At 34.7% G+C, this 21,205-nt stretch overlaps 4 protein-coding genes across 4 annotated transcripts; 2 read left to right on the top strand and 2 right to left on the bottom strand.

The window, feature by feature from the left end:
- Nucleotides 1–353: 353 nt before the first annotated feature.
- LOC108209892 (26S proteasome regulatory subunit 7 homolog A) lies at nucleotides 354–5,091 on the bottom strand. Its single transcript, XM_017381091.2, has 10 exons — nucleotides 4,892–5,091; nucleotides 4,212–4,293; nucleotides 4,034–4,125; nucleotides 3,880–3,957; nucleotides 3,396–3,457; nucleotides 2,811–2,955; nucleotides 2,501–2,719; nucleotides 2,231–2,412; nucleotides 1,563–1,738; nucleotides 354–693 (listed from the first exon to the last, which is right to left on the bottom strand). The coding sequence occupies exons 1-10, from the start codon at nucleotides 4,988–4,990 to the stop codon at nucleotides 536–538; spliced, it is 1,293 nt and encodes a 430-aa protein (XP_017236580.1). The 5' UTR covers nucleotides 4,991–5,091; the 3' UTR covers nucleotides 354–535.
- Nucleotides 5,092–10,938: 5,847 nt separating this feature from the next.
- LOC108206842 (RING-H2 finger protein ATL3) lies at nucleotides 10,939–11,625 on the top strand. The gene has a single exon (XM_017377258.2). The coding sequence runs from the start codon at nucleotides 10,939–10,941 to the stop codon at nucleotides 11,623–11,625; it is 687 nt and encodes a 228-aa protein (XP_017232747.1).
- Nucleotides 11,626–13,189: 1,564 nt separating this feature from the next.
- Nucleotides 13,190–14,432, top strand: LOC108205894 (protein PXR1). The gene has a single exon (XM_017376014.2). The coding sequence runs from the start codon at nucleotides 13,288–13,290 to the stop codon at nucleotides 14,281–14,283; it is 996 nt and encodes a 331-aa protein (XP_017231503.1). The 5' UTR covers nucleotides 13,190–13,287; the 3' UTR covers nucleotides 14,284–14,432.
- A 1,034-nt stretch (nucleotides 14,433–15,466) lies between these two features.
- Nucleotides 15,467–20,558, bottom strand: LOC108205637 (ubiquitin-conjugating enzyme E2 34). The gene is made up of 10 exons (XM_017375629.2): nucleotides 20,368–20,558; nucleotides 19,236–19,389; nucleotides 18,653–18,707; nucleotides 18,050–18,088; nucleotides 17,814–17,877; nucleotides 16,882–16,943; nucleotides 16,709–16,748; nucleotides 16,547–16,574; nucleotides 16,016–16,107; nucleotides 15,467–15,917 (listed from the first exon to the last, which is right to left on the bottom strand). Exons 2-10 carry the CDS (start codon nucleotides 19,290–19,292, stop codon nucleotides 15,638–15,640), a joined length of 717 nt encoding a protein of 238 aa, XP_017231118.1. The 5' UTR covers nucleotides 19,293–19,389; nucleotides 20,368–20,558; the 3' UTR covers nucleotides 15,467–15,637.
- Nucleotides 20,559–21,205: the final 647 nt, after the last annotated feature.

Here is a 21,205-nt window from a genome sequence, read left to right as displayed (position 1 = left end):
ATAGAAAATATAGAAAGTGAGAATGAAAAGGTAAACAAAAAACCCTATGCTCTTTACAAGTTTTAAATCAGCCTCCTCCCTCCCTCTATTTGAAAAAGCAGCCCATCTGCTTATAGCCTTTCCAAAATAATTGGCTGACAATTATTTTACTTTTTATGATTTAAAAAAGCAATTGAATGGGTAAACAAAAATCAATCTGCTCTTCACAAGTTTGAACTCAGATGACTGATATTCTTGATACTAATTTCACGAAGGTATAACACAGTAAGGATCTGAAATAACTAGCTGTCGTTTTCCCCCCCTCCCAATTTATGAAAACAATTACAATGATAAAAGAACGTGTCCATCTGCTCTTGACAAGATTAAAACCATATGACTTGAGATTACACAAAGGTACAATACAATAAGAAAACAAAAGAAAGGAAGCAACTTTTACTCTAAAAAGGCAAATGTCTAGACAGAAGAAAAAAAATGATTCCCATGTGTTCACAATTAATTCTTTTTCAGCCACCATTAAGCATTATACAAAGTTCACTCAATTGTACACCATATACTTCGGAGTGGCACTGAACTTTTGATACCCTTTGATAACTTTGTTGACAGCATCAAGGAAGTCCTTCTCCGTAACAGTTTTTCTTCTTGCACGAATGGCATACATACCAGCTTCAGTGCATACACTTCTTATGTCAGCTCCTAAATTCAAGAGAAATCAAAAAAAATAAGATAATGTTGTTTACATATAAGAATCAAATTTTAGTCACACAGAAACTATGTTGTACAACTTAGACAACACTGCCCTAAGAAAACCCAAACACTATACACAGAGGAAAAGAAAGGCAACATAGTGCAGGATATCTATGACCTCTTAAATGCCAATTGACACAATAAATTAAAAGGAAAAGGGTAGTTTGACCCCCTCGTTTCTTTTAATTTTTTCCTGACCAATATAGTGATCGTGCCACTGCAATCCTTGTCAACATAAAATCCACAAAACAAATCATTCAACAAAGATCATAACCTTATAATATAGCCAAAGTCTAAATTATAAATCACTTGCCCTAGCAGGTAATTTATAAACATTACATGCTTAGAACTCAACCCCATTCAAAAAAAGGTACAGCAAATGCAGGCATTACCCAAACCCCCCCAAAAGAAACAAACGAGATTCAACAAGTGAATCGGATACCATTACGCTTGCAAATGAAACCTGTCATGCAAATCTTTTCCACAACTGGATGGCATATTGGCAGGCTGGCCAGAAGGGGACAATTAGCATTCTGACAAGAGAATTTCCCACCTCTCTTTCAAGAATTCGAAACTAAGAACGTCCTTCGCAAATTCTGACTATATTTATATAATAGGCAGACTGACCATAAAACAAATTTAAACATTTAAGAAGTTACTTATTCAACCTAAATTTTGCAACTGAAGAAGAGTGAGTATCATTTATACTGGCAAAAAAACACAGAGAAAAGAAAGAGAGATGGGTCACATAAAAACGTTATTCCTATTATAGGAGGAGTTGGACATGGAGATGAAAAAGCCTAACACTTTCAACATACCGGTAGAATTGGGGCAGAGTCGAGCTAGAAGTTCAAATCGAATATCCCTTTCACAATTCATAGTCCGAGTATGGATCTTAAATATTTGTGTTCTGCTTTCCAGATCAGGCAGCCCAAACTCAACTTTACGATCTAACCTCCCAGGTCGTAGCAGTGCTGGATCAAGTGTGTCAGGCCTGAAAATATGCAACCAACAGATAGCATAGAAGCAGTTAGCGAGTTGAAATAACAGTCGCAGTTGCACCATTTTATGTTCTAATTTAAGAAGAAAACTTTTAGGCAACACTGGTACATCCAAATAAAGATATGCCCTCAGCCCTATCACAATAATGCATCTTTAGTTACAGTATTGCAAAACTCTATACATGTAGAACAAGGAGGCCCACAAAAAGCACTACTCTATATACCAACGCAAAAAGATTGTGGTCAGCAAGAAAGCATACGAGACCATAACTATTCTTTCCTCTCTAGAGCACAGAAACTGGAACACCATATTATGTATATCACTACATCTTAATATGTATAATTGGTAAGCTGGGATATTTAACAAATCAAAGACAAATAACCCAGCCACAAATTGTCATTATCAGTCATACTGGAATAGAATATAACTTGTGACACAAAAAAGGAATCACAAACAGTGCTTAGTCGAAATAGCAAAACTTAACCTGTTTGTTGCCATCAAGACCTTAATATTACCACGTGCATCAAAACCATCAAGCTGATTTACGATTTCAAGCATTGTGCGTTGAACTTCGTTATCTCCACCCACACCATCATCAAAACGTGCACCTCCAATGGCATCAATTTCATCAAAAAACACTATGCAAGCCTTTTTTGACCGTGCCATCTGCCATATAGAAGCTTTAGTAAGTTCCTACATATAATATATCTACAAGCAAGGTTTCTGACAACAGAAACAGGTTCTGGTTATTAACCTGAAAAAGCTCGCGAACCATACGAGCTCCCTCACCAACATACTTCTGGACAAGCTCACTGCCAATAACACGAATAAAACATGCGTCCGTTCTATTAGCCACAGCTCTTGCTAATAGTGTTTTGCCTGTTCCAGGAGGACCGTAGCAGAGAACTCCTTTAGGAGGGTCAATTCCAAGCTTTACAAACTTCTCAGGATGAAGCATAGGCAGTTCAACAACCTAAAGGAAGATTAAAGGAATTTAGTATCGCAGAACTGCAAAAGATGCAACATAAACAATCATAACAAAATTAATATCAATATGTTCGCACCTCTCGCATCTTTTCTATTTGCTCCTTACATCCACCTACATCATTATATGTAACATCAGGCTTCTCTTCTACTGTCATCATGGTTACGCTTGGATCAATTTTTGGAGGCAGAGGAATCTGAATTTGATATTTGTTCCGATCAACACTGAGAAAAGATTACAGCACCAGATTAGGAATAGGTAAAAATCTAAATAGTTTACCTGCCCCACAAAGGAGATTATTTCAAGCACTTCCAAAAATCAGTTAGTGATATAGTACTTTCAACTACATTGATGTGATTAATGAAGTTCAGAAGATATAATACTTGTGATAACTTGTATATTGCACCACTACAATGCCCATGTCAACTTCAATGAACAAAAATCACATCTATTTGAAAGTTATAAAATCTACCCTTGTATTTTTAGGAACTGAGAGGTAGTATCAAATATTCTTTCAAAATACTTTAAGTCACAACAATTTTTATTAGTTTAAAAATACTTCATTACTAAATCAAATTATAAAAATCTATAGGCTCTTTAAGCGCATAATAAGGAATCCGCTCGTGAGTTACAAATAGCACAGAGTAAAAGACAAGTAAATTACCCAACACGCATGCCTTCCTCAATATCAGTTGGCGAAACTTTGTCACCCAGCCCAACAACAAACTGCAATTATGACAAAATAAAGTAATAAATATACGCAAAGAGATTAGAGATTACACACAATTTAAAGTCTGTGAAGTCACCGTTGTGAATTCATATATTCAATCCTTAGACAATATCAAATGTTCTGGAAGATCGAATATGTAAGGATATATTACAGGAGGAATCAACATAACTACAGCCAGAGAATTTTTTTTATTTCACCCTTCCCTTTCAAGAATTACCAGATATAAAACGAATAAAATAGAGGGGGCATAGCTTGTCTAGCTGGTTTGTTCATTAGTGCCGGTGTTAATGTATTGGAGTACATATATGACAACTGTAAAATTAGAGTATCTGTCACACCAATGATCAGACGGAACAATCTAAAATCATCAATTACAGCAACATGGATAAATAAAAATATAAATTAGATATATGCAAACCTTTGCAATTTGCTTAACGTTAATAACATATTTCGCATCTTCCGTGTTTGGGTTGATTATCTTTGTGCACCTTGCTACCTGCTTGCGAAAATTTGTTAGCACTTCCTTGCAATTTAAGAAATTGAAATAAGGGCAGGCATGTAAGAAACTAGACCTGTAGAGGTTGCTCTTCCTGCATCATTTGCTTATCAGAAACAAGATCCCACTGACTGGGTGCAGCCAAGCCAGTGTCAGACTCCTTAATACCTGTGCAACAATGATAGAAATTAAACATAAAAAAAATAAACGAAATAATTAGCATTAGGTATGGAGCATGTATTTTAGATATATACCACACAAGTCATTGATCTTTTTTGCCATTTCTTTGATTTCTTTCTCTGCATTTTTTATGGTGTTGGAGTAGGGTCCCAGTCCCTGCAGAAGATAATTATATAATTCAATATCCATGCAACACTAAGATCCAATCGACTATATGGAAGCAACCAGTACTTCTAATATACACTAGAAGCCCTGTATTTTATTGACCTTTCACCCCCCCCCCCCAAACCCAAAAAAAAAAAAAAAAAACTTACAATTACTTAAATCTGTTCAATACCTAAAACAACAAATCTAATCCACAGACTTACTTTACCATCCCAAACACCACACCTATATCTGTAATTCACCAGGTAAAATCAAGGAAAAATATTGTAAGCCGTACCAATAATAAACAAGTCACGAACACAAAATCAACTCCAGCTATCAATTAAACTCGCTAATGAAACTAATTATAATAATACAGCCACAATCTAATAGATGTGAACATGATATCTATATGTATCAGTATAAGTTAATCCATAAGCAAGAACGAGAAATTGATGATATGGATCTGAAGTTACAGCTCAATCCTAAATGTCGTAAGATCTAGTACCCTAGAATTGAAACAGACTAATAGTACGATTACAATTATAAAGATTTTAAGAAATGAACAAATTAGGGTTAGGGGAATAGAGAGAAAGAGAGAGGAGTGTACATAGGTTTTGAGGAGAGCGATATCGTCTTCATCAAGAGGCCTAGGGTTCTTCTCGTTCCTAATCTCATCTTCAATTGATTCTGCTGGTGGTGGTGCCATCTCTCTCCCTCCTCTCTCTCTCTGTCTCTCTCTCAGTACTATGAACTATGTATAAGTATACGTATCTTGCGAAACAAACCAGAAAAGAATCAAACTTACATATCACGTGCTATGCACCTGACATCCATGCTCTTATAAATTCGTAATATGAATCAATTTTTATTGTCATACTATTATTATCCTAATAAATACCGGAAAGAATCCACAAAATCTCCTCTCTTTTTTTCACTCATTTTTTTAAAATATACTTAGAAGCGAAAATTTAAATTATATAATCAATAAAATCGTATTACAAAAAATATAATAATTTTAGTTGGTTAGTATGTTTAAGTGAAATATTTGAAATTTTTTATTATATTCATATTATAGAAGTTCGATGTAGTCCACATATTTACTTTATTGTGCTACCGTAGACCACGTATGCTCTGCAACTATAGAATGACATAAAAACATTGCAAAATGTGTTATTTTGCAAATCATGTTCTATAAACATCATTATTTTGTTAAAAAATTTGACAATCCTAAACATTCTACAAGTTAAATAGTGAAAAAACACATTATTCTGCAAAACATGTTAAGTTTGCAGAACATATTTACATATTACAGAACATATGTGTTCTACTTGTCGAACATAAATGATTTTCAATATTTTTCATGAAATAATGATATTTATAGAATGTATTTCACAAAATAACAAGATTCATAAATTTTGCAATGTTTTTATGTCATTCTATAGTTGCAGAAGGTCTACGGTACTACAGTATACTACAGTAAATATGTGGATTACATGGAACTTAACTCTCATATTATAATACTATGATCAATATACTTCAATAAGTCATGTAATAATGCTTCTAAATTACTTCTATGTAAATTAAAAGCTAATTAAAATTTTATATGATCGCAACACTAAATGAAAATAGTTAATCTTCAAGTTGCAAGAGTTTGCAAACATGGTGCATATTTTTGAAGGAAAAAAAATTGGAACTAGAATACTTTTGAAAAAATCCCAAGCAAATATTTATCGATGGTATAATCAAAAGTAAAAAAAAGGTAAAAATTTATCTATCTCTGTATATATCTCGTGTTCATTTGGAGTTATCATCCAACATAAAATTTTATAATCAGATGATGTATCTGACGGTCACAATTATAACAAAATTCTGTCGCATGTTGTGTTTTTTTTATTAAACAGGTAAAATACTCATCTAAGTCGCTGAAGGAAAAAATCTTTGAATAAAATATATATTTGGGAATTTGTCCTATATACTGTTTTTTTAATCTTATTTCTGTTTTTATTACCCCAATTAATAACATTTTCATATTTACTACCTCTTTTAAACCCACATACTTTTATTACCATATATACGGTACACTTATAAACTTTTTTTCAAAATTACGGTGCTTACTGGGCTTTAGCAAAGTAATGGTTAGGACTTAGTGGTGAGAGACTCACTGAGCAACTGTTCGAGCTAGCGCGTGTCTCTTCTTCATTACCGTCTCTCTCCTTCATCAGCCAAGCTTTGTGATTCTCACCCCCACTCTTTGTTGTTGCTTAATCATGTGAAGGTTTGTCATTCTCACTTCAGAGTTGTGAATTTTGTGTTTAATTCTATTCGATTTGTGCGATTTGCTCGATTTTTGTTTTTTTAAAACCCTAAATACCTTAGTTTTGGATAATTTGTTGCTCTTATAGGTTGTTAGGTTTGAATGAAGTTGAATATGTATATGTGTTTCATTTTGTATATTTCAGTTGGGGAATGCTAGGGCTTTTTTAGGACAAATTCCCAAAATGTTGTAAACTCCATATCTCTTTAATTTATGATGTAGTGTTGTAAGAAGTAGATAGGTGCAGATGAAGTTGCATGCATTTTAGGCCAATATTTCTACTATTGAGGCTGGTTATTTAGGATGTATTTGCTTGTGGTTGGGTGGCCCCGCCGGGACACTCATTGCATATTAGGATGATTGTTTAAATTGATTAAGAGGTTCAGAATGTTGCATATTAGGATGTTAAGTTGCACATGAAGTTGCATTTTAGGCCAATATTTCTACTATTGAGGTTGCTTATTTAGGATTGATTTGCTTTTGGATAGGTGGCCCCGCAGGGGCACTCATTGCATATTAGGATGATTGTTAAAATTGATTAAGTTGATTAGAAGGTTTCATGTTAGGAGTTAAGTTGCATAGAATGTGGCTAATGTTGAATCAACGTTATAATGCTAATATGCAGGGCACTTGAAACAATGGATGAAAGAACTCTTGAAGAATTGACTTTATCTCAGTGCATTAGTGAGATTTTTATTAGCCTCTTTTTCATTTGTTTTAATTTGTGCCGAACAGGTCCTGCAGGGACATCCATCTAAATCAGTTGCAACATCGGTTGCAGATGTTGCAAACCTTACATTATTTAAATATTTAAGTTGAGATTAGTTTTAATTATTTGTGATGATCTTTGTTTCATTGACTAATTATTTTTATTTATCTATGTTGCATCGCCTTCAAAGTGGAAGCATTTTGGATTCTTTGTCGTATTTGATACAAGTTGTTGACAATGTTGGTGATTGGGATGCTTAGCCACAAAACAAGCAAAATGTTATTGATAATGGTGTATACATTGAACATGATGATGATAGTGAGAATTTAGAAGATGCATTTGAGAGTGTAGTAGTTGGCGATGAGGTTAGAATCAAGTTGCAGAGGATGGGCATGAGATTATAGATGATGGAACTTGGGTCTCAAATATACGGCTATGAGAGTGAGTCAGATAACACTTCAAAGGCTCCGAGAATAGAGGATCCATGAACAAAGGCATATGAGAGAAAGAGAAAGACGAAAGATGTGAAGACAAAAGATGTGAAAGAATGACTTGTGTTCTTTGTTTAATGACATTAAGTAGTAGAGAATCAAGATTGTTGACAATACTTTGTAGTTCTTTTGGTTTGATGAATTCGATAATTAAAACTTAATGCAAATTATCAGTGTTTGATAATGTTCATTATTATGAGATTCTATGATTTAAATAGAGTACAATAATTTCTTCATTTAATATATATTAATAAAAAAATCCGCTTGATGATTTTATGTAGAATAGGCCCCGCAGGGGCCCCCATCTTAATAATAAGATTCCAAAAAAATCTGTCAATTAAATAATATAACAATCTTGTTTGCAACATTTGCAAATTTGTTGCAGTTGCAACCATGGTTGCAGCAGTTGCAGCCACGGTTGCATAAGTTGCAGCCATGGTTGTAGATATTGATGTAGATTCTATTTTCATCTCATTCCCCGCTGTGTTGTAGTATAACAACAATGTTTCTCATTTCTCTACAAACAAATATAATATTAAAATTTGACCGTTGTCTTGATTACAGCTAATGTTGATGTATAAATAGTAGTTGTCACTTCTGCAACCATGTTTACAACTTCTGTAACCATGATTGTAACTTCTGCAATAATTGTTACAGAGGTTGCAAACATGGTTGCAGCTATTGTAACTTACATATATTTTTGAATCTGACTATTAATATAGGTGCCCCTGCGGGGCCAGTTCTATGTAATATAATCAAATTAATAAATATCATATTTGTTTAATTCATAATGATTCAATAAACAAACAAAATCACCAAACTCACTATTGAATATGAATAAGCATAAATTGTATTGATTTTTTTACTCAAATTGTACAATATATCTTCCGTTTCTAGAATATTTATATTAAAGTTTTCTAATTACATTGTCAATAGATCTATAACTCTCATCCGACAGTGCCAAAAAGCCACCCACATGAGTCTTCATTCAACTATTCAACTATAGTGAGTGCTAATGAATTCCCCTGCATCCTTAGTTCTGGCAAGCGATAGTATTCCTGTAGGAGCTGATTTTTGTTGTAGATGATTCTGGAGACAACATCAGTTTATTGAGAATAAGTCCTAGCAAGTTATTATAAATGCAGTTGCTTGGAATCAGCAATATACAGACCTTAAAGATGATGTAGTTTTGATTTTCATTTCATTGGCCACCATGTTGTACTATGACCGCGATATTTTCCATTTATCCTTCAAAAAATAATACCAAAAATCAATAGCCAATTGAAACTGCAATCAACCAAATTCAACAATATATAGCAACTATACCAACTGAATTTTGAATTAGAATAATCAAATTTAACATCAACTCATTTAGCATGTTAGTGATTGCAATAAACATAAACTACCAATTTCAATAGTAGCCACTATTCCAAAACTACCATTTGTACTACAAGAAATGCATGGTACTTCGGTTGTGAAATCCAACATCTCATATGTCATGGTTAGTCAACCAAAAGAAACCTCAATTGCAACTGAAATCAACCAATTTCAGTAGCATCTACTATAACTAAATCAACATAAATTGCAACTAAAAACTACCAAGTTCAATAGCAACCACTAGTCCAAAACACAAGTAAAAAATGAACTCTCATGTTATTTTGGTTGCAAAATTCATAATCTCATATATCATAGTTAGTCAACTGAAAGAAACCTCAATTGCAACTGAAATCAACCGATTTGAACTAGCAACTGAATACAACAATGGAAAATAAACTTTAATAGCAACAAAATACAACAATGATGAATTTAATCAAAATAAACTACAATTGCAATTTAGAGTAACATTTGAATAAAGATATATGCAACACAAACTTACGAAATCAACAACAACATCTACAAAGTTATTGTAATCTCAAAACTGCAAATCATAGTGAAATCTGGAATCGTAAGCAATACATAGCTTGAATCTACAAATCAAATCAAATCTACAAAATCGAATTAACTGAATGCAACCACAATTAAAACTTTAAAAACCGAGATTATACCTTTTTAAAGTGTTTAGATGCTCGTTGATGATGACGGAGGGTTGATGACGGAGTGCGGGAGTGAAGAACCGCGGCTGCGATCGGAGCGCGGGATTGGAGCGGGAATGGGCCTCTAATGGGCTCAAATAGGCTCAAATAGAATTAACGTATTTTTAGAAAAGGAGAGAGAAAGAAAGTATATTTGTAAATAAAATTTATCCTTCCACTATTTGTGAAATATATATATATAACATATATATGTATAAAAAAAGCCCTATATATTTCTGCCATCTAACAAAAAAATTATTAGAAATGGATTTTGTTACAATTTTAGCAGTAGGATTCATTAATGATTTTAAACTCTTGTAACATCAATACTAAGTATAATGGAGAAACGGATGATGAAAAATATTTTATCTTCACAACAATTATTAATTTAGATTATATTTAATATTTAATTATCAAAATATAAATTATTTTGACATCACAATTGAGGTCATCCAATCATGATGCCATATCTTAACCATCCGCCTTTGTTATTGAACTTACTCTGCAATTGCTCTTGAACTTACCCTACGGGTCAGCTAATATTGAATAATGAATACCATGAAACGTAGTTTTGGGTTCTCATAACAAGACCCCAGCAAAACTGTGAAAGTAAAACCAACGTCAAGCACCAGTGCATAAGAAAAAGAAACAGTCAGGCTGAAAATTCAACCTTGCATAACAAAAAGGCCCTACTACTCCTGCTGCTAGTGCTTCAATACTTAAATTTCAATGTCAATAGGACCAAACCAAGTTGTTATAGTCTTTCAACTCTTCACTACTCTTCCTGGTCTTTGCTTTTATTGCTTTAATTCTGTCCCTAAAATTTATACGCCGCCAGTGATTGAATTAAGACACGTCTCCTGACTCTTTCATTTGCTTTGACTCTGTTTAAATCACCCTCTTTCGTCTCATCTTCCATGTCCGCTCTTCTCCATGTCACTTGCGCACATAAATAAACTGCAACTCTTTTTCAATTCATCCTCAACTTCTTAATCTGCTCCGAAAAATAAAGGATCAGCTTATCTTTCAAACAGTACTTGTAAAACCGCCACGATTCCCAGCTACAAAATGAGTGATTCAGCCAGAGTAACAAGCGGTAAGGTAGATGATTCAGCCGCTGTTGAGCTATCCGGGATAATCATTATAGTCACCATAATGCTCCTGTTCTTACTAGTATTATTTGTGATCATTTTTCGCCTTTACAGCGTGAGGCACCACTTCTGGAACCGTCGCACCTCCAGAGAGGCCACGAGTTCAGACTTGCCAACTCTGCAACAGCGCCAGGGACTTGATCCGTCGATTCTCAGTTCTATTAAAGTAGTACAAATCTCTGCAGCAGAAGATAAATTAGGTTTAGAATGCTCGGTCTGTCTGTGTCAAGTATCGGAAGGAGAAAAGGCCAGATTTTTACCTAAATGTAATCACGGCTTTCACATGCAATGCATTGATATGTGGTTTCATTCTCATTCGACTTGTCCTCTTTGTAGAAACACTGTTTCGAATTCCCCTGATGACTTGGAGGCAGCTCCTCCTGTTGATGCTGGGGGTTTGGCGAATTCACAGCCGCCAATTGTATCTTCCTCCGCTCCCTCTTCTTCGCGTGTGAGGAATGATGGCCATTTAGCAATTGATATAACTAATTTACGGACTGAGGGAGATGATCAGAAGTCGCCTGTGGCAGTGACCCCCACAGCCGCCCTCTACAGATCATTAAGCAGACTCTTGAGCAGGAATACTCGAACAAGCAGTCCGTAAATTTGATGTTTCCTCCCTACCATTTGTTGATGTTGAACAAGCAGTCAAATTTAGTAGCCTATAGTCCAAGCAAGTTATTCATACGTAAATCATGTAAATTGTATTTGTTATACATTCTTTGATTATCATATAGTTTATAGAATTTGCTAAGAGGCATAGAACTCCCCAACATCACAGTTGATGATAAATCTTTTGATCACCAACTCAAATCCCGCAATGAAATTAATATCTGCAAGGTTCACCATGTGTGCTTATCAAAATCACATAGGCATGCCTAATAAGTGGCTTGAAATCACATGATCATAACGGCCGCTTAACTTTCTTAATTTAAGTCCAGGGAAGTGAGGTTGATGATTTTAACAGCTAGCTGATGTCACAACGCATCAAGAATTTGTCAGATATTTTCACAATCAACCTCAATCTGCTGTTTGCATTCTTAAAAATTGCAATATACATAGCTGCTGCATTATTACAAGGAGAATTTGTTCTACCTCCTCGACCAGCTGTTTAAGTCACACCAATTTCACAGGTTTTTTTTTTTTGACAATACTTGTTACAAATTAGTATTTGTTTTAATAATTTTGTGGGTGAGTCATAGTCGAACCTGGGTTTTCCGGGACAGCAGAGAATATCGCGCTCAATTTCACGGGTTGTTTAAGCCATATGTGATGCCAAAGTTAAACTAGAAACCCATACAAATTGATCAACAGAAACGCAGATTCATTGAGCATTCTTCGGGCAACTCGAGTGCAATAGCTCATTCATGGATTATTCATATATATTAATTAATAAAAATACAATTAAAAATAATGTGAAGAATGAATAGTTATTATATTATTTGTTTTAGAAATAAAATCATGTATAATTCCGTAAAGAAACAATTATTACTTTAATAATTTTCTTAAAAATAATAATATTTTTTTAATTAAATCCGTTAATCTTGATTAACAATTCAAACAGAAGAAAATATTTATTCTATTTTAAAATTTTAAGAATGTTAATAAATTATAAAATTTAATATACTTTTTAATTGAAATTTTAGGAAAATCTTTACACGATCTGAAATTTTGTAAAAGAATTTTATTGATTCTGTTGAAATTCTTGTCACATAGTTAGAATTCTAGTCAGACTTCAATATAAACGATCAACATTGTACATAGTTTATCTTTAAAAAAAAATATTATATATAATTTAGAAAGATATTCCAGATGCGGTTTACTGTATTTCGATACAATTCATACGTGACCTTAAAAAAAAACAAATATATAGGAATATACTCGGATTTTATTATATTTACAAAATTGAATATCATAAAATTTTAAAAATAATTTAAATCTTGATCGAATATTCTAAATTTACTAAAATATCTATATTCAATATAAAATGTTTCAAAATTTTTAAAAATATTAAAATTCTTCTTCTTTATAAAAAAACCCAATTTCAGATCCTTCTTAAACAGCGTTAAATTTCAATGTCATTAAATTCAAATTAATATATTCGAAAATAGTGAAAGAAAAAGAAAAAGTTGTATAAGAATTAGGCTTTTTTTTGACATGTGTATAAGAATTAGGATTAATATAGCAGAGTGCAGAGCGAGTAAAATCATAAACCCTAAAACAGATCAACCCCTCCTGCCCGCCCCCAATTCGAACATTCGCCTCAATGAAGAAGAAAACCAAACAAACCCCTTCTTCACCCTCCCCAATCCCCACCACCACCGACCTCAAAACCCTAATCAACGACCACTCTCTCTTCTTCGACAAGCTTGTTCAACTCATTCCCGCTCAATACTATCTCTCTACTGATGACGACTCCAAGCCATGGTATCAAGGCCTCAGCAAGGCGGCCAAGGCCTCGGCCAAACAACAGACCCGAGAGAATATCAAGAAAGCTCGTCGCGCTCGTCTTGACCCGGAAAACTCGAATACCACGACGCTGGACATTCTGAACAAGTCAATTGAGAATGAGAATGAGAAGAAGAGTGAGGTTGTGAGGAGTAAGGCGTCGGTGACTTACGAGGAGTTGCAGCAGCGGTTACGGGCGAAATTGAATGATTTGAGGTCGAATAGGGGGCAGGGGAAGAGGTCGGTTATTGATAGGAAGAGGAAGAGGGAGTATGATCACGCGGAGGAGGCGGGTAAGGAGGTTGTTGAGAGAGGGGAGGGGGGTGTTGAGAAGGATGTGGAGAAGGAAATTGAGGCTGCGGCGCAGGGGATTGAGTTTGGGAAGGTGAGGATTGAGAACGAGGTTGGGAGGGATAAGAAGAAGAAGAAGGGGTCCAAGGCGGTGGAGTTGGAACGAGCGAGGAAGTTGGAGGAGGCGAAGAAGGATCCGGAGAAAGGGGAGGTGGTTGCTAAGCAGCATTCGTGGAAGGCGGCAACGAGTAGGGCTATGGGGATTAAGGTTCATGATAGTACCAAGATTTTGAAGGAGAGTATTAAAAAGGAGAAGAAGAGGCACGAGAAGAATGCCAGTAAGTGGAAGGAGAGAGTGGAGACTACAAATAAGTTGAAGAGTGAGAAGCAGCAGAAGAGAGCGGGGAATATTGCAGAGAGAGCTAAGCAGAAGAAGGATAGGAAGATTGCTAAGAGGGAGAAGAAGCTTATGAGGCCCGGGTTTGAGGGGCGCAAACAAGGATATATTAATGGGGACAAGTAAGGCAGATTATCGGTTTTTATGTTGTTTTTGATTTGTCGAATCATGTTGTGAAAACTGTGTCTGCAATGTTGGGTTTTGACAGAAATATTTGATGATATATGTATGTTCTTCAAATGATTGTTTTTACTTAATCATATCTTTTGGACGTACTGGAAAATTGCTAATGCTAGTTTGTATATGATCCAGTTTAGTCATTTAGCCATGGATGAAAATGACTAATGCTAGTTCGTATATGATTCAGTTTAGCCATTAAGGAATTGATAAAAATTGCTAATGCTAGTTCATATATGATTGAGTTTATCTATTTAGCAATTGATAAAAATTGCTCATGCTAATTCGTAGAGGATTCAGTTTAGCTATTTACAGATCATTAAGCAAACTCTTGATGTTGATCAAAGCAGTCGAGTCAGTATCCTATACTCGAAACATGTTATACATGCAGCAAACGTTAATCACTGTATAATGATGTAAATATTTTGTCCCGTTCATTTGTATACACTTTCCTTTTTGGACGTTACACTCAATTGTTTACATTTCAAAAAATAGTAAAATTTTATAATATAAAAATTTAACTATAGTCATTATTTTCTTCTACTCCATTCATTTTATACATTAAATATTGGTTGGCCCATCACTTTACCCATTTTTCTTTGCTAAATTTTATTTCTTTTAACCTCCGTGTCACATATCATATGTATATTATCCCAAGGCACAAAAGGAGTACTATAGTATCTTACAGTTTAAAGAACTCGCAAAGTTGCATAATGAAATTTATCTTTACAAGGTTCACCATCCGGGTTATATTAAAATTAAATTTGCATCCATGCCTAGTACGTTGCTACTGGCTTGAAATCACATGGTCATAACTAGAGGTGGCCACTGGCCAGATGGGTGGTCATACCGGAACTGGCTCGCTAAAAAATGACTTACAATTCAGCCAGATGGGTGGTCATACCGGAACTGGCTCGCTAAAAAATGACTTACAATTCAGCTCAAATTGAACCGACACAAACCGTGAAAATAAACGAGCCGGCTACTAACTCAATCCTGGCAAGCCAGAACCGGACCAGCCTGCTCACAAGCCGCTGGTTAACCTTCCAATTTTATGACATTATTAGCCGAAATGCTAATGAGAAATGCTAATCAACTCACGAGGTGTCACTAACTAGAAATACAACAGGCATAAAGATGCAACCAACTTGAATAGTTATGGAAAATCTCAGGTGCATGTAATACTTGAACAGGAGGAAAATCACAACAGGACAGAGAATATCACCATTTTATACATGCGTTTCATGATAATTACTACGACATTTCTCAATCTCCACTACTAGCAGTCTTGTAGAGGGGATTATCAAAGCTGAAGCAGAGGCAATGATATTACAATGCCGAAAATGGAAACCAACAACACCAGCACCCACGTTGGGAAAGATTGCCTCCTAACATTTTTTATGTCTTGCTGAGGTTCTGGTTTATTGCCTTCTCCTATTGACTGGCCTCTTTGTTCCAACAAAGGCCTCACTTCCTCTGAAGCATGCTCAGCTCGTTTCTGCTCAGGAACAACCTTTTCAAAGAGCTGCTGTTCTTTTTCATATTTCTCCACGTACTCCGGGAACAAGTTTCTAAACTTCACGCTGTTGGAGAAAGGAAAGTCAGAAAATTCCTGATACAGCTCAAGTACTACACCTGAGGAATATAATGTTAAACCCGATTTAGTGTTCAATGGACTTACTTCTTACAGTTGAATGCAAGCGAGGACTTTGCAAGTCGCTGCTTCTCTGCGACAGTAGTCGTCACACTACCAGTTGTGGGACTAGTGTCCATCTGCATTGGAAAACCAACAAAAGAAAATCGTATGTTAAACATCTACAGCAAAGCAAGACAGGAGGACAACATATAAGCAATTAACTACATTAAAACTTCTCTTTGTAGTAGACTCAAATGGGCTCTAGATACAATCTAAACTACAACTCTATCACAGCAATTTGCGACAAAAGTCCCATTGTCCTACCTCCTCAATTTTCCTACAAACTACATCATTGAAAATTTGTCGACTCTTTTCTTCTATAACTTTTCTTTACAAATAATTTTGTTTCCATATATTTCCCCTCCACTCCTTTCCCATTCTAGTCTCTCCAAGAGAATACAACCTATGTTCTGGGATTCAAGTACAGCAGGTGTCTGCTTTAATGCAATATATTGACATATAATGTAAACAGGTGAAGTCACACTTAAATGACATTATAGAAGGATAAATACTTACCATGAAAGAGAGCAGTCCAGTGAGAATGCTGCATATATTATAAACTATAATTAGCACAAGTCAAATACATCATATAATCTGATAAGAAAATTCATATTTGGAAGAGAAAAGAGTGTGGGAAAAAGAGGCAAAAAAACCATCCGCTTAAGACACATGTATCACCTTGAAACAGACCACATTGGATTCCAGCTTTCTGGATGAACTGAAGAATGGCACAGTGAAGCTAATTAATCCTTAATTCAATTGACAGATAATCTGCTAAAGTCTACATTAAACTTATTTATCAGTCAAACAACACACTAAAAAGCTTATGTCCCCAGTTTATAAAAACTTACAGTCACTCATTGATAGGCAAATTTTTGTTTGTGTCTTAAACCGCCCATTGGGAGTTGTCATACTACAAGAAGAAAAGGATAAGAATCCAATTATGAAAACCATAAAAACTGATCAATATATAGAAACCTAATTCATGATAAGAACAGATACAGGCAGGCTTTAGTCAAAACAAGATTACCAAGGATCAAAATATGCAGAATTACTCACAACTGAAAAAGTGACACTCTTTAACACTACTGCTTGAAATTGCTTGCCAACGTTTTGGTAGTAGGTAGTTAACATTGTTTAAGAGGCTAAGATATGGCATTTATTAGACTACCCACTTTATTTCTAATTAAAGAAAAAGCATCACTATGATAGAAAAGAGATCATAGTACGCTAAACACCATACAAGCTACCATTGTTCCAAAGCTCCCCCTCCAAGTGGAAAAGGGGGGAAGATGGAAAAAATCTCATCTGCAAAGCTTGCTTCTGTCACTTCAGATTTTACTCGAACTCTTAGTCAAGGGAAGTCAGGTTGATGGTATTAACAGCCAGCTGATAGTTGGTTTAAACAAACTTAGTGGACAACACATCAAGAATTTGTAAGACATAATGACAATCAACCTTAATCTGTTCGGAGGGGTAGGAAAACATTTTAAATCAATTCATTAATAAATATGAATGCTGAAGAATTAAGTAAAAAATAATTAACATTAAGCAGATGCTTCTTATATTTTATTCTATTTGTTTTAATAACATATATACCCCATGGCACATAACTTGATTATCCTGCAGAATATCTTTTGTTCAATATAATCACAAGAGTACCAAGAATTAGAATCCTCATATTAATAGTAAATCCAATCATCTAGGATCTTCCAGCGAGTCAGTGGAAATACAAAATTACCATAGACTCGTGTAACAGCGTTTAAATAGAGTAATGAACTACCTGATTCCAGGAGGTTTAAATGGATACTCTGGAGGGAATTTGATCTTTCCAAAGTAGTATCCACCTTAAAGAAAAAAGATGAAGACACATATATCAATTAAGCAACACAAGAGCCAAAAATGATCAACAGTAACCCCCCCCCCCCCCCCCCCCCCCCCCAACACACACACACAAAACAAAACAAAACCAATTACAAGCATTATATTGTAGTAAGAGACCTAAAATAGAAAACAAACCTGCAAAAGGAGTTCCAGCGCTTCCCTCCAACACATAATCTATACAAATAAAAAATTGAAAATACATTTAGTTTTAAACATGATGTCTGAGGTTGAAGGTACACAGAACTTAATGATACTTCAACATAATGAATCACAAAGCACTCAAAAATAAAAATAAAAAAATAGCTTGTCGATGCAAATTTGAAACATAAGCAAAAGAGCATACGAGTATCAACATGTCAACTTACCGTTTCCTTATTTAGAGATACCAAACATCAACCTATAACTGTATGCTCACCTAGTCACCTTTTCGAGAGCCATATGATCCACATTCTAGGTATGACATATGCTACAAGATATGATCATATGACGTACATACTATGTATTGTATATTCAACAAGCATTTTTTGAGTAAGATATGATCATATAACGTGCATACTATATGTTTGGCAAATCTAAAAAAGACAAGTGTTTTTGGCTGAAAACCTGTATTAATGTTAGCCTAGTTATATAGGCATGGAGAATGATATAAACCCTGCAATTAAAAGTTTATAGTGCAAAACTATCTAGGCCATACAGATAATTAATATTGTGAGGAAGAGAAATGTGTATTTAACTTACACCACTCAAGTATATTATTTGAGGAAGGGCGAGCCACGCATTGAGGAGCAGGTTCCTGAATTTATAAGAACATAACACAGATTATTTTCAAATTGTTTACTATATTGTTAACAAATACAAATCGGAGAGAATACAAGCCACGATCATTAAGTGTTCAGATGAGCTATTTAAAGCTTTAATAGGAAGACTGGCATTAATACTGCAACTATGTATAAAAGCCATCACTGAGTTTGGTTAAAATCATATAATTTCAGGTAAGGAAACAAAACAACGGCAGATTAAGTTAGGGAACTGCTGAGATGGTGATAAGTGGAAGTCCTCACTGAAACCATTAAATTCAGCAAATAATATACAACAGCACTAGCAGGAAGATATATTTTCTTATACCATGCACACATTATAAAAGGTAATACATTGAATTCAGAATAAATACATGATTCAAAGAGATTCGGAAGCTTAGTCAAAAAGCGAGATGTATGATGTGATAATTAGATAGGACTTCTGAACCTGAACCTAAACATGAAATATAAGCAAAATATACTTTGCTGCCTATAAATACCAATGGAATGGAAAGAGATCATACTTTACAGAGTGCTCTATATTCCTTCTGAAGACGCTTTACACATGCTTTCTCTGCCATGTTCCAGCTTTATAAGTACCAGCAAATCCTGTCGTTGTTGCTCAACAGGGATAGAAGTCGGTGTGAAAGAGGAGGGGGATAAAGGGTAATAGATGTCCTGAGTAAATGGAAAGAATAGAAATGTCGGCATTGAAATATCAAAGTTGACTATATGTAAGCTATATATCAGATATCATGTTCATAGAGAGAGAACCGTACAGGAGATTAACATTCAAGACCATGTACTATTCATCATATAAAAATTCGTAATAGATTCAAAAAACATGTAATATCGAATTCCAAAAGTTAAACATGTTAAACCACTACTGGAAAGTACTCAACAGAATTACGGCCAATATTCAGATAACTGTCATTATAGTAAAAACCACAAGGTACCGAGCTACATGGAAACTTTCCAATAAATTCAAGAGAAAACTACAACCTCCAGGATATACAAAATTTAACTTCAGTTAAAAAACAGAAGCAGCGAGAAAGGATCCTCTCGGCTCGAAAGACGACAAATCTCCCGCCTCGAAAGACAACAAAATCTCCCGCCTCGAAAGACGACAAATCTCCCGCTCCACAATTAAATGCCAAGACGATTCCACCGCATAACTACATGATACCAATTATAGAAAACCATCCCACGACTAAAATAATCAAAACATGAAATCAGCTTCTCCTGAACCCTCGCACCAGTCTTCGTGATCACTTACTCAACATAACTGACACATAATTCACCAATCATATAATACTTACAAAATCCCCGCCATAATAATACACCAATTCAATTTCAACACATCAAATTCTCTCAAAATTTCAAAAGCCACTAATCACAAAAACCTAGAACCACGAATCAATACTTAATACAGCACTTTCCCGCATCATCTATAAACCCTAACTAGAAAACAACATAATCGCATCAACACAACATAATCAAGTCCACAAAAACACACAAATTCCACTTGTGAGTCAGTGAATTGCGAAATCAAACAGTGAAATCACACAAATGATTATGTGTAAATAATAATTAAACATGTGATAGTAAGCAAGTGCTAGAAGAGTAAAAAAAAAGCAAGATCTGTAAGAAAATAACCTGAGGGTTAACTGAAGCGTCAATTCATCATCCCCGATATGAAGGATCCGATGAATTAGATAGAGATAGAGATGGATATAGATGTAAATAAAATGAAATGGATTAGAGCATCTCCAACCATGAAGTCCCCTTAGCTAAAAGGTGAGTTGTCATGCCAAAAATAAAAAATTTAGCCAACCACTTCAAAAATTCACACTCCAACCACAGTGACCTGTTGTCTATAAATTTAGCCAACCTTCTATGGATGGCTAAATTTGTCGAACCTCTACAGGTCTGTAAGAAATCTGTAGGAAGATTGCACATCATTTATTACCATATTGAACTGATATATTCTATTTTAACAATCTAAAATATTAATAACATGCTATTTTTAAATTATAGCCAACCAATATAGCCAATATCATTGAAGAGAAATGTCTTACAGGTTCAACAAATTTTACATAACGTCTTACAGGTCCAATTTAGCCAACGATTATAGCCAACACCGTTGGAGATGCTCTTATATATGTGTGTATGTGTTCTGTGGGTTCGGTGCCCGTGCGGGCTCCATTTCTTTTTTCTTTTATTTTTTAATCGATATTTCGCTGAAGAGTGCCCCTATGCCATGCACGTGACAGTTGCTGGTATTTGAGCTCAGACAGCTACCAAAGGATTAATTTGATAATCACGTATTAATTCAAATAATTTATTAGAAAATTCAGAACATTGAATGTATTAAAATAATATAGTAGTATTGTATTTATTTAGCCTATTTTATTAATTTTAGAAAAATATGTTGTGAATAGTCGGATTCTAAAAATCAAATCATTAGAGTCATTAATATGTCAAAACTACCCAA

This window comes from Daucus carota, chromosome 2 (genome assembly GCF_001625215.2).
Source record: "Daucus carota subsp. sativus chromosome 2, DH1 v3.0, whole genome shotgun sequence".
Classification (NCBI taxonomy): Eukaryota; Viridiplantae; Streptophyta; class Magnoliopsida; order Apiales; family Apiaceae; genus Daucus; species Daucus carota.
This window is presented reverse-complemented; position numbering and strand designations above follow the sequence as displayed.

Coding starts and splice junctions, on each gene's coding strand:
- LOC108205637 (XM_017375629.2), bottom strand. CDS start 19,292: ATGGCAGAGAAAGCATGTGTAAAGCGTCTTCAGAAGGAATATAGAGCA. Junction 16,749..16,881: donor TTGCCTATCAATGAGTGACT/GTAAGTTTTTAT, acceptor GCCATTCTTCAG/TTCATCCAGAAAGCTGGAAT. Junction 16,575..16,708: donor CCAATGTGGTCTGTTTCAAG/GTGATACATGTG, acceptor TAATATATGCAG/CATTCTCACTGGACTGCTCT.
- LOC108205894 (XM_017376014.2), top strand. CDS start 13,288: ATGAAGAAGAAAACCAAACAAACCCCTTCTTCACCCTCCCCAATCCCC.
- LOC108206842 (XM_017377258.2), top strand. CDS start 10,939: ATGAGTGATTCAGCCAGAGTAACAAGCGGTAAGGTAGATGATTCAGCC.
- LOC108209892 (XM_017381091.2), bottom strand. CDS start 4,990: ATGGCACCACCACCAGCAGAATCAATTGAAGATGAGATTAGGAACGAG. Junction 4,126..4,211: donor AAAGATCAATGACTTGTGTG/GTATATATCTAA, acceptor ATTGTTGCACAG/GTATTAAGGAGTCTGACACT. Junction 3,958..4,033: donor AGGAAGAGCAACCTCTACAG/GTCTAGTTTCTT, acceptor TTTCGCAAGCAG/GTAGCAAGGTGCACAAAGAT.